Source organism: Penaeus japonicus, unplaced genomic scaffold (assembly GCF_977035675.1).
Source record: "Penaeus japonicus unplaced genomic scaffold, GWHDUDI00000001_assembly GWHDUDI00000002, whole genome shotgun sequence".
Taxonomy (NCBI): Eukaryota; Metazoa; Arthropoda; class Malacostraca; order Decapoda; family Penaeidae; genus Penaeus; species Penaeus japonicus.
The window spans coordinates 38027991-38040490 of NW_028234404.1; the positions used below are offsets into that span (position 1 = coordinate 38027991).

A 12500-nucleotide genomic window follows, 5' to 3' on the forward strand; every position below is an offset into this window, starting at 1 on the left:
TAATACTTCGACAAAAAAACACATCTCCATCCAGAGGTACCACAGCGCAAGAGGGTACGGTGAAGGTACTCCAACCCCGTACCCTTGTCTTCCCAGCGCCGGTTCCGCCTCGCCTCCCACAGCATTTTCCTCATTCTCATTCTCCTCCGTCCAATTTTCCTTCGCCGTGTTCTGTGTTACGGACTGTTTCTTTCTAATCCTCACTTTCTAACGCCTTTGGTGGAGGAGGGAGGAAGGGAGGGAGGGAGGGAGGGAGGGAGGGAGGGAGGGAGGAAGGAAGGAAGGGAGGGAGGGAGGGAGGAAGGAAGGGAGGAAGGGAGGGAGGGAGGGAGGGAGGGAGGGAGGGAGGAAGGGAGGGAGGGAGGAAGGAAGGGAGGGAGGGAGGGGGGAGCAGATGAAAGGGAGGGAAAGGAAGAATGTAAGGAGGAAAGGGAGGGAAAGAGGGGGAAAGGAGAGGAGAAAGGAGATAACGGTTAAGGGAAGGAGGAAGAGAATAAATGGAGAAACGGGGAAGTAAGGGTCTGTGTCATAATGTATCGTTCGTCTGGCGTTGCGTTCGGGGAAACGAGTGGACCTTTCTACATTTTTTTCGTTCGTTCAGTTCGTCTGCCTTTCTCTCGTGTTGTCTATGTATCTTTGCTGCGGCTTTTCATACTGTCTTCTTCTTACTAGTACTCTCTCTCTCTCTCTCTCTCTCTCTCTCTCTCTCTCTCTCTCTCTCTCTCTCTCTCTCTCTCTCTCTCTCTCTCTCTCTCTCTCTCTCTCTCTCTCTCTTTCTCTCTTTCTCTCTCTCTCTCTCTTTCTCTTTACCTATCTATCTATACATATACTACATACATGTGTGTATATGTATATATATATATATATATATATATATATATATATATATATATATATATATATGTATGTATGTATGTATGTATGTATGTATGTGTATATATATACAGTATGTATATATATATATATAGATATATGTGTGTGTGTGTGTGTATATATATATACATATATACATATATGTATGTATGTGTATATATATATATCCTTTAATTTCCGTGCAGGTATGTCTCTAATGCAAACTCCTAACACGCGAATAAATCATTACAAAAATACATAATACATACATACACACATACATACATATATACATATTCATATATATGTCTATGTGTGTGTGTGTGTGCGTATACACACACACTTTGCAGGCCGTACCCGTGTAAGCACCTGAGCGTGAGTGAGCACACGTCAGCACAAGCGTCCGAGCAAACAACCCGCGTCCCTTCGCCCAGCAACACCTTCACCCCATCCTCGACTCAGACGAACGTAGCGCCTCCTCAGCAAACACACGGACCTGTTAGCGGAATTATTACCCGGGCTAATTACCTCCCTCCATAACTAGTAGTTTAAGCCCAAGAGACTCAGGGCGCAGTGCAAGCACCTTCTCCAGACACCTACTTTCACTGTGCCCAAGGAGCAGCTACGCGTGATTTCTCTTCGTGTTGTTGAGTTTCCATCGGGTTCTCTCTCCGCCGTCACTCGAGGTGCTTGTGCTTGCCTGCTTTCGCTCTCTTTCACTTGCCTTTGCTTTCCTCTTTGGAGATTTCGTGTTATTTGGAAGTCGTTGCTTTTTTATATGCGAGAATATTGCTTTTGTGACTGACTTATATTTGTGGTTCTGTGTTTGTCACCGTTATGTGTTTGGTTTGTTGTTGCTGCTCGATTTAGTCCGTTAAGATGACTAAACAAACAGATAATCTACGAAGTTAAATTTTTTAAAAATCCCTTGCTAAATCCATTATCACTTATATTTTAAGCATCAGATCCTCACAGTAATAAAATCCCCAAGCGTGAAAGGGGAAAAAAAACACACACAACGTCGTAATCCCAATACCATCTCCTTAGCAAAACCGACTCTGTTGCAGTACCCAGAAGAGCACACAAGGAGACGAGGAGAAGGAGGGGTTGGGAGGGGGAGAGGGGGAGAGGGGGAGTCCACCCATTCAAGCAACTAAAAGCTACCTTCGACACCGCCCTCCCTCCCTCTCTCTCTCCGCCCGTTGCATCACCCAGCATTCCATAGCCTGGGCACAGAATGGCCCGAGGTTGGTTGTCTAAGCCTCTCTCTCTCTCCCTCGACTTACCGTGCGCTGACAGTCGTCTCTCTCTCTCTCTTTCTCTCTTTCTCCCCCCTCTTTCTCTCTCTCTCTCTCTCTTTCTCTCTCTCTCTCTCTCTCTCTCTCTCTCTCTCTCTCTCTCTCTCTCTCTCTCTCTCTCTCTCTCTCTCTCTCTCTCTCTCTCTCTCTCTCTCTCTCTCTCTCTCTCTCTCTCTCTCCATGAATCAATGAATTGTATCGTCTGTCGGCAAGCTTTCCTCTGACTGAATTATGACTTTTAGATGTTATTCTGGCGTCGTAAACGGAGCACGTTGCATGTTCAGCATTCTTGCAAATTGCATAGATCACTCCCGGTCATTCAGGTATTTCAGACACCCCGTCCCCCCTCCCCCTCCTCCCCCTTCTCCTCCTCCTTCCCTTCCTCCCCCTCCCTCCATTCCTTCCTTCCTTCCTTCCTCCCCTCCTTCCCTTCCTTCTTCCCTTCCTCTCTACCTCTCTTCTATCCTCCCTCATCTTTTCCTTCCACTCTTCTTTCATTCATCCCTCTCCCTCCTTCCATCTTTTCCTCTCCTCTATCACTGTCCCTCCTTCACTTCTTTCTTCCTTCCCTCTTTCTTTCTCTCTTCCTTCCTTCCTGCCTTCCTCCTTTCCTCTTCTCTCCTCTTTCTTCTCCCTCTGTTCTACATTCACTCCCTCTCCTTCATTTTATTAGATTATCACCTTGTGCTTATGCATTATTCTTCACAGAATCCAAATATCCAGATCTTATAAATACCTAATGAATGAAGAGAAAGGAAGAAGAAGAAACAGAAGAAGATGGAGTAGTAGTAGTAGAAGAGCAAAAAGAAGGAGGAGGAGGAGAAAAAGAGGATTTCTTTCCAAAAAAAAGAGGAAGATGAAACATTAGTAGTAGAAGAGAAAGAGGAAGCAGAAAAAAAAAACTAGAAAAAAATCTATAAGAATGTAAAGAAAACCGCAGTCTCACAAGGCAAAGCTTACACAAGGCTCCCCATCATTCATAGCCGAGTAGGAGGAGCTGAAACTTTCCAAAAGCTCGCTGTCCCGCCTCGGAATATACGTGCCCACGCCCGCCGCCCCGCCGCCCCGCCGCCTCGCCGCCTCGCCGACCTCTCCGACTTACTCAACAAGTTTTTGCCCGTTTGTCCGAACTCATTGCTCTCACGCTTAGCATTTCTAATGGGTCTCGCTGGTCCTCTCACTCGCTGGTCTCTAGGGTCTGAAGGCTGACTGACCGTTGTGGCCATAGCCTATGAAAGGGCGCTCTCCTCCGTACTTCTACTTGTTTTTGTTTTTGTTTTTTTCCTTCCCCTTCTTCTCTTTGATTTATCACTTTCTTTCCTCCGTCCTATCGGTTTTTCTTATATTTTTTTTATTAACCTATTCTATATGTTTCTTCATTTCCCTTATTCCGCCTTATTCTTCCCCTATATTCTGCATTTTTTCTTTCTTCTACCTGCCCCTTTTCATTCATCTGTCTATCCCTTCCCCTCTTATTCTACGTTTCTCTCCTTTCTTCCTGTCTTTCCCCTCAGTCATTCTACCTCTATCCCTTCTCTCCCTTTTATCCTCTCTCTCATTCCTCTATCTCTCTCTACCTCTCTACCCCCCTTCACTCTCCATTCTTCCTATCTCTTATCCTTCCTTTATTTGACCTCTCTATCCTTTCCCTTCTCCGCCTCTCATTTACTCTTTGTCCCTTCTCCTCCTCCCCTCTCCCCCCCTCTCTCTCGTTTATTGCACCTGTCTGCCCTCGACCATAGAAATCTGATTCCATTTTAGCTGTTACCGATTCTTCAAAGATGGCTACCGACTCTTCCAGACTGCGCGGGAAAAAAAAAAACTTTCACTTCTCCGATATCCGTGTCTGTTGCTCTCTCCCTCAGACAAGCTTTGCACGTTGCAGACTATGATTGGCCTCTAACCTGTTATGGAAATTTGAATATGATTGTCTGAAAGCACGTTGTCTTCCTCTTTCATCGAAGCAGTGTTTGGCTTAATGTTTCAAGTGTTTGATCATCTTTTTTTTTTGTTGTCGGAGCGGTATGGGTTTGGCGGGGGCAGCTTTGTAGTTTTTTTTTTTTCTTATGAGAGGAATGTGTATCAAGTTTTGAGAGTCGGGGTGAAATGGATGATGAATATATGTGTATATGCACTGTGCATATACATTGTACGTATAAATGTATGTAAACACACACACACACACACACACACACATATATTATATATATAATTATATATATAAAATAATAAATATATATATATATTATATATATATATATATATATATATATGTGTGTGTGTGTGTGTGTGTGTGTGTGTGTGTGTGTGCATATAACTATACATATTTATGCATATATTCATCCATAAATTCATTCATTCACTCCTTCATTCATTTATATACACGAAAACTTACACTGAAAAGCAAACATATAACTGTACTGTGTCAAAGTCCTGTTGCTTTGACCATTCCTCCAACGGTATATTGCATAAGAGACTTTTACACGTCTTCCTTCTAACGATAGTCGTCTTGCATTGTTGCTGGCCTTAGCAACGGTGAGCAACACGCATAGGGGTTACGTAGCAAAATCAATGACCTATCATCTTCGCCATGCAAAATGCTTATTAATAAAACTTTTTTTAAATTCCAATCTATTTTTTTCGTTCGTACGTTGTTTAGTAAGATTCGTTGCTTATTGCATCAACAGAAAACCAGCTTTGAAACTATAATAGGGATAAGTTTGAAAATACAGTCTATTTTTTATCCGAAAGTTTTGTACACAAATCCTTTGCTCTTAAAATCTTATTTACCTGAAAGAATATCTGTAGACGAAGATTACCCAGATTTCCTTTCGTTGTCATCTCTGAATTATGATGTAAAGTCTGAATTTTATATCTTTTTGTCTGTCTTTCTGTCTGTCTACTACCTGTCTGCTGTCTGTCTGTCCGTCTTTCTGTCTATATGTCTATCTGTCTGTCTGTCTGACTGTCTTTATCTATCTCTTTATCTATATATAAATATATATACATATAAATATATATTCATATATACATATATCTGTACAAATATATATATACATATACATACATACATACATATATATATAACTATATATATATATATATATATATATATATATATATATATATATATATATATATATATATATTCCCTTATCATTCTATGGCATCGCCCGTGGTGCATTTCGCCATCTTGAAAAATCTGGTCCAACGACTTCCTATTAAAGGGGTTCAACAAAGGCCTTGTCCTGTTCCTTTTCGCCGCCTATCGTATTTCCTTTTTTTTCTTCCTTTTTTTTACCATACATCTGTTCCGTGCCTTCCTTCCGGAATGAAGGACCTTGGACGCGAGTATATCAGCAGGGCGACGCTACCCAGCTGACCATTGGCATCACAGCAGCTGCAGAACACACCATGAAGCGCACTGGAGTGAGTCTCGAGTCTGGAGTTCGAAGCTTTTTGGGTTTATTTACTTGTGCATTCGAAGGAGAAGCTTGAACGACTCAGGATGACGGTTCAAGATGGCGGACTTTCGAAGCTTCTGTTTCGGTTCGGATCGAAGCGGGCCGTCGTCACTGGCTTTTGTTTTATCGTTTTTATTCTCTCTCGTTCTTTTTTTTAGTCATTCGGTGTTTCATATTTATAATTCCAATATACTTTATTCATCGGAATAGACGTTTGTGCTTTAACGAAAGAACGCATGGTTGACTTAATCAATTTCTGGTTGAGTCTTCGAGTGTGTTTACTAGAACGTAAAACGAAACAAAAACAAAAACAAAAAAAAAACCGCTAAGTGTTCGATAATTTAATCCGAAGTGAACCTCAATCTGGTATTAATATCTACCAACAACCATCTGATAATCTCCATCGTATAAACGAGCTATTAGAATACCCTTCGGATCCACATAGGCATTTAAGAACAACTTGGGCTGATTGCTTCGTGTCTTGTCTCCCGCCGGCGGTTTTACTTTCTCTCCCCGTCTTGACGATCTCTCGAGTGAGTTAAGACTCCTTCGCTTGTCTCGGAGTCTTAACTCACTTCAGAGATTCCTTATCGGCCCGAACGTAAGAAAAAAAAGCGCAGGAAAAAAGACGAAAAGAGAAGAATAAGCCGAGAATTGGCCTTTCCCGTTTTCTATATTTCACAATCGCTGCGGGTAAGGAGCTCAACGTTTCTGTGTATGTGTGCTGTGCTTCCAAGTGTCCCGTGGCGTAGCTTTTCTTTTCCTGAGAATATGGGTCAGACTGAGGCACTGGAGCCTCACACTCGTACTACCTGTTGCTGCAGCTCTTAGGGAGGAGATAGGTGGGGGAGAAGGTAGGGGAGGACGGGAGTAACCAGTAACATGTGGCAGTTTGTTTATCCCGGTAATTTTCTGTCATAATTTTTATTGCATCTACTCTTCCACGTTTTTTTTTTTACCCCTGGCTTTCACTCTTTAGTCTCTTTCTGCCTCTCTGTTTTGTATCCTCTCTCTCTCTCTCTCTCTTTCTCTGTATATATATATATATATATATATATATATATATATATATATATATATATTCTCCTTTCCTGTCTCATCCTCTTACCTCTCTCTCTTTTCTCTCTCTATCTCTATCATGCCCCCAGCCTGACCCACTCCGCGCCCTTTTACTTCTCTCCTCAGCCAGTCAGCTCTCGAAGTCTGCAACATAAAAACAAAATAGGCACAAATGGCGCCGGCACTTCTCCCGCCAAATCAGCACACAGCTCACGCACAAGCCCCGGCATTTTTCTCTCTCCCCGTCTTGCCTTCTTTCTCTTTTTTTCCCTCTTTTTTATTTTTTATTGGTATTAGGAACTTTCTCGTTGCGTTGCGTTGCTTCTGCTGAGCGAAACCTCTTGTTGAAAGTCGACGGTTGAGATATGGAGGTTGAGATACGATTCGATTGCGGATTTTTTGTTTTTTTTTCCTTAAAGACGAAAAATGAAAAAAAAGAAATACTCGCATGTTTGACACATCTCGCCGAAGAGTCCGAATGTGAAAAATCCTTAAATGCAGTGGTGGCAACCGTTGGCAAGCGTTGGCAACCCGGGCAGTAAACTTTTTTTTTCTGCAGTTGACAGTCCCGTATAGGTGGAGACGGTACCTCAGACCTTCTCGCATTCACCCAAGGGCCAACCACTCACTACCGAATCAAGTTTATTAATATTCTCTCCTCGATATATTCCCTCATTTTCTCGTCTCGGGTGACCCATATATCCATTGATGAAAAACAGGAAGATTATAGCACTCGGTAGTTCTCTCTCTCTCTCTCTCTCTCTCTCTCTCTCTCTCTCTCTCTCTCTCTCTCTCTCTCTCTCTCTCTCTCTCTCTCTTTCTCGTGTTTTTAAATGTCTGGGCGATCCTTTGAGTTTTTTATCTATTCATTAAATTTGCCATGGTAGCATTTTCCTCAATAAGTCTTAGTATCTTTGATTTCTGTTACTGGTTTTATGTATTTTGGTATATGTTGATTTGTTTTAAAACATACTATCTCTGATACTTTTTTTCTCATCATTTTCATTCATTTTGTTATTTTCCCTTTTAATGCCCACTTCTCTCTCTCTCTCTCTCTCTCTCTCTCTCTTCTTTTTCTCTTTCTGCTATTATTTTTCCATTTTCCCACTTGTACCATTTTCCTCTCTCTCTCTCTAAACAGAAAATATAGTCATATCTGTCTCTAACCTTACTGATATTTTTCTATTTCGCTCCAGTGTCCTATATTATCCCTTTTTGTATTTACTTTATTTTTTCAGTTTTTATTTTTTTTTTCATATTTTGTATTAATAGCAAAATCCATCGACTCCCTTTTTTCCTTTCCTTCTTTCTTTCTTTCAATTCTAACCATCCCCTTCCCATCCCTTCCCCAGATAAGTATGGTCCTGACGATGGTCGGGGTGCTGGCGCTGGCCGACAAGCCTCCGACGGGCCCTCAAGTCCACCACTTCACAGGCCAACCCGGCTTCGACTCCTTCGGCAAGTCCGTGGCAAGCCAGCCCATCTACGGAGGTCAGAGCCACGATATCGGCGTCGCCCACCACCCCGTCAGCTATGGCCATGCCCCCTCCCACGGGTACGGCGCCCCTGCCCCTGGTCCCGTCGGGTACCAGACCGCCTACATCGCCTACGAGCCTCCCCAGCCCGCCCCTCAGTACTACGTCAAGGTCAAGTCCAATCCTCTGAAGGACTTGGACAAGAAGATCAAGGACTACGCTTCTAAGTTCACCAAGTTTAGTGAGTATTTTCTGTCTTTTTTTTTTTCTCTCTTCTTTTTTTTTTCTTTAAATTGATCATTGAAAAGATTTTTTTAAGAGTAAAAAAGAATCTTCCAGACTTGGGTTGTCAGATTTTACCTTTTCTCCAGTAAATATCTTTCTTTTCTTGTTGTACATATGTCTTATATATTTATTTTTCCACTTTTCCCCTTTTTTCCTCCAAAAAAATCGCAGTCTCAAAGGGTTTCAAGAAGGATTACAAGAAAGGAGGTGATGATTATTACCAGCCTTCCTACCCCACCTATCCTACCTATCCTGTTTACCAACCTCAGCCTGTACAGTACTATCGGAAGGCTCCTGTTCGTCACTATGCCAAGCCTCCTACTACTTACTATCCTCAGCCTCCTGCATATGGCTCTTACCACTAAAGAAACGAGCCAAAGATCCCACTAGTTTGCCAGTATTACATTAGTTGAAGTTTTTGATATGACATTATGCTGCTTCATTTGCTCTTTTTCTCCTTCTCCTTCTCCTTCTTTTCCTTATTTGCATTCTTGGTTGTTCCATTCTTCTCCCTCTTCTCCATTTCTCCTACATTTTGCCATCGTCATCCTCTCCTTTCTCCCCCTTATCCCAGTCTTCCTGCTTCCCCTCCCGTTCCCTCTCTTCCATTTCCTCTTTCTTCTTATCCTTATACTCCCACCTCTTGTCCCCTTCCTTCATCCCCTTTTCCCCTCATCTTGCTCCTCTGACTCTTGTTCCCCCTCCTCCTTCCTCCTCCTCTCCCTCTTCCATCCTTCTCCTCTCTCTCCTCCATCCTCCTCCTCTCCCCCCTCTTTCTCCTCCTCTCCCTCCTCCATCCTCCTCCTTTTACTCCTCTTCCTCTCACGCCCTCTCCTCTTCCTCCATCTCCCTCCTCTTTCTCCATCCTCTTCCTCCTCTCTCTCCATCCTCTTCCTCCTCTTCCTCCATCCCTTTCCTCCTCTTCCTCCATCCTCCTCTTCTTTCTCCTCCTCACATGCTTCCTCCGCATCCCTCTTCTCCTCCTATCACGCCCCCTCCTCTTCCTCCATCTCCCTCCTCTCTCTCCATCCTCTTCCTCCTCTTCCTCCATCCCTTTCCTCCTCTTCCTCCATCCTCTTCCTCTTCCTCCATCCTCCTCCTCGACAAATATTCTACAAGACCACCGTTCCGCAAGAAGCCCACTCTCTACGCTCTACCTCAAGTTATCTCGAAGCTCATACAAAGCTCCCTGTGCGTCGTATCATTTCATTAATTAAATCTCATACATCAAGTGAAGCATATCTTTTGATCGAGCTTTGTTGAGCATCGGGGTAATATTTCAAGCTTCACTGTCTGTACATTAGAAGCTTATCAGTATTTTCATGTCCGTTATTGTAATACTCGACACACCGAAATTTATTATATTATGTATTATTATCATATAAATATAATTAATACATCGTGTTACCTAGTTGTACTTCCTTTTATACCGGAATGTCTGTAGTCTATGTTGTGTTTGTACATTTACAATCACATACTTTACATCATATTTCTATTAGCTCTCAGGTTTAGATAATGTCCATGAATTATGTATTTTGTGAATGAATGTGAGTTTGTGAGAAATATACATGGCAGAAATTATTGAGAAATTATGATGAAAAAGACACTGGTTATTATCATGATGATGGTTCCAGTAATGAACTTTGTCCATCCACAAACCAAAATCAGTTTGGAAAAAATATATATATATAACCATATCATAATGAATAATTAGAAAAAAAGAATATAATTACACAGTTGATACTAATAAGTCATATAAAAAATATATAAATCTTGATAACATAATAATGATAACTAGAATGATGATTTGATGTTTAGAACATCTATCATGCTTAATGTTGTCGAATCGGTAACTGACATGGTCATCATTATAGTGAATTGATCTTTTAAATATTTGAATATATGAATGCAAATCCAAATTCTAAATACGTGTTTTTTTTTGTTTTGTTTTTTTACAACCATGTAAAAGTTAATACCATCATCGCCTTTAAAAGATATATCTGCCTAAATAAAGAAACCAGATCGGTCATACCAAGGAAACTCTGTCCCTCTCAGCTGGAAACATTTCTCTGGAGTCCATTTTTGAGATCCTTGCGAATTGCCTCGCTGCATTTCCCTTGATCTACGAACACGCTCCAGATGCAGATGCAATGTGCAATATCATCTGTTTTTTTTCGCCACCACCGAAATTAAGTACTTTGCAAAAGACTATTGATAGCGTCAGACTAGTCCCTTCATCATGATAACAACCTCGAGCAGAGGAGATGAAAGTAAACTCAACGACGCAACTTTTGATGATTTTGGGAAAGGACTTGGAGAAATGTCTTCAGCAGAGGAAGGACCATTAGACTCGGTGTGTAGAGAGGCTGTGGTCTACTTTAAAGGGGATTAAAGTTTCCTAAGTCAACGAGTAATTCGTTACCTCATTCTATGGCCAAAGGTCAGATGCTTTTCAAATAGATCTCGTATATTCTGATTCTCATTAGTAAGATTAAGTGAGCAAAATTGACAATCATATGCAAGCAATTGCATGGTTAGCATAAAAGGCATAGTTAGCATAAGTAGCAGATTTTCCCTCAGATAAATAGTGTGCCGCATGAGTTCGTGATCAAATGTCTTCAAAAGTAGATTTTTATAGGTATATATATATATATATATATATATATATATATATATATATATATATATATATACATATTTTTATATATATATATATATATATATATATATATATATATATATATATATATATATATATATATTCCATACGACGGGCATGATATTCTTTCTTATCTCTGTTTCTTTTTTTTAACTTTCTCTTTCTCATTCCGCTGCAAATTTAAACTTAATTTCCCTTTTCTTTTTCTTCTTTTTACGGAATGTTTTCTCTTATTTCACGCCAGAGATCTGACTCCAATTATCCACGGGTTTCTCCCTCGGATCATTATCAACCCATAAGCTTTCTGAAAAAAAGAGTTATTTAAAAGATAGAAAAGGAAGTATTCAGATTCAAAAGGAAATCTCTAAAATGCGTTATTTGTTTAGATAAACGCGTTCAATAATTCTGAAAAAGGAAATATATAAAGAGAAAAAGGGAAATATTTAACACACGTGTTCAGTAGTTCCGCAAAGGGAAAGACTTCACGAGTGCCTTTTCACTCACCCTTTTCCCTCGTCTTTTCTCTCTTTTTTTACCCTTTTCCCTTTTCTTTTCTCTTTTTTAGTGTCAGACTACATGGACCTGAACACTTACTCAGAGGAGTCATACGACCCTGTGTACGTAGCCCCAGCCCAGTCCTACGGTCCCCCACCCACTTCCTACGGCGCCCCCCCTACGTCCTACGGGCCTCCTGCTCAGTCCTACGGTGCCTACGAGGCTCTCCCTTATTACGAGGAGGAAGAGGAGTCCTTAGGGAAGAAGATCGCCAAGGGCTTTGAGAGCGCAAAGAAGACGATGGCTAAGTGGGAGGAAAAGGCCAGGAAGAAGGTTAAGGAATTCTGTAAGTGTCGATTTTGTTGTTGTTGTTTTGTTGTTTCAAGGTTTTCTTTCTGTTTCCTTTTTTATTGTCTCCTTATTGTTTTTCTTCTTTTTTTCTTATCCTTCTTTCTTCTTCTTTTTTTTTCTTTTTTTTTCTTTTCCGTATTGAAGGTCGTCGTTTATGCTTCCGAAAGTTTGTTTGCCTGTTTTTTTTTGTTTTTGTTTTTTTGTCTTATCCTTATTAAAGGTTGTTGTTTATGCTTCCGAAAGTCTTTGCCTGTCTTTGTTCTGTTATTTCTGTGTCATCCGTTATCTTGATCTTTAGTCTCTTAATTTATATCGACTTTTTCTTTGCCGTTGCAGTCAGCTACGACGAGGAGCCAGAGGAAGTCTACTATGAGTACGCCCCAGCCCCCGTCTACCACGCCCCCGCCCCTTCGTACCACGCCCCCGAGCCAGTCTACCACGCCCCACCCCCCACCCACTACGGTGCTCCCTCCGTGGGCGGCGGCGGAAAGGGTAAGGGCGGCGACAAGGGCAAGGGCGGCTTCGGCGGCGGTCTCTTCGGCGGTGGCTTTGGCGGCTTCGG

General features: G+C 41.6%; 1 protein-coding gene across 2 annotated transcripts in view; it reads left to right on the forward strand.

Annotated features, from left to right (window-relative positions):
- LOC122246150 (uncharacterized) overlaps positions 1-12500 on the forward strand; it is a 31710-nt gene that overhangs the window by 18294 nt on the left and 916 nt on the right. The window contains exons 1-4 of one of the 2 annotated variants that reach the window (XM_043004505.2): positions 5433-5579; positions 8026-8389; positions 11658-11933; positions 12275-12500. The exon at positions 12275-12500 is cut by the window's right edge and continues 916 nt beyond it. In XM_043004505.2, the coding sequence (XP_042860439.2) occupies positions 5565-5579; positions 8026-8389; positions 11658-11933; positions 12275-12500 (881 nt within the window). In that variant the 5' untranslated portion in view covers positions 5433-5564. Of the gene's footprint in view, positions 1-5432; positions 5580-8025; positions 8390-11657; positions 11934-12274 lie in introns of those variants that run through there. The other variant, XM_043004506.2, reaches the window with a different exon arrangement.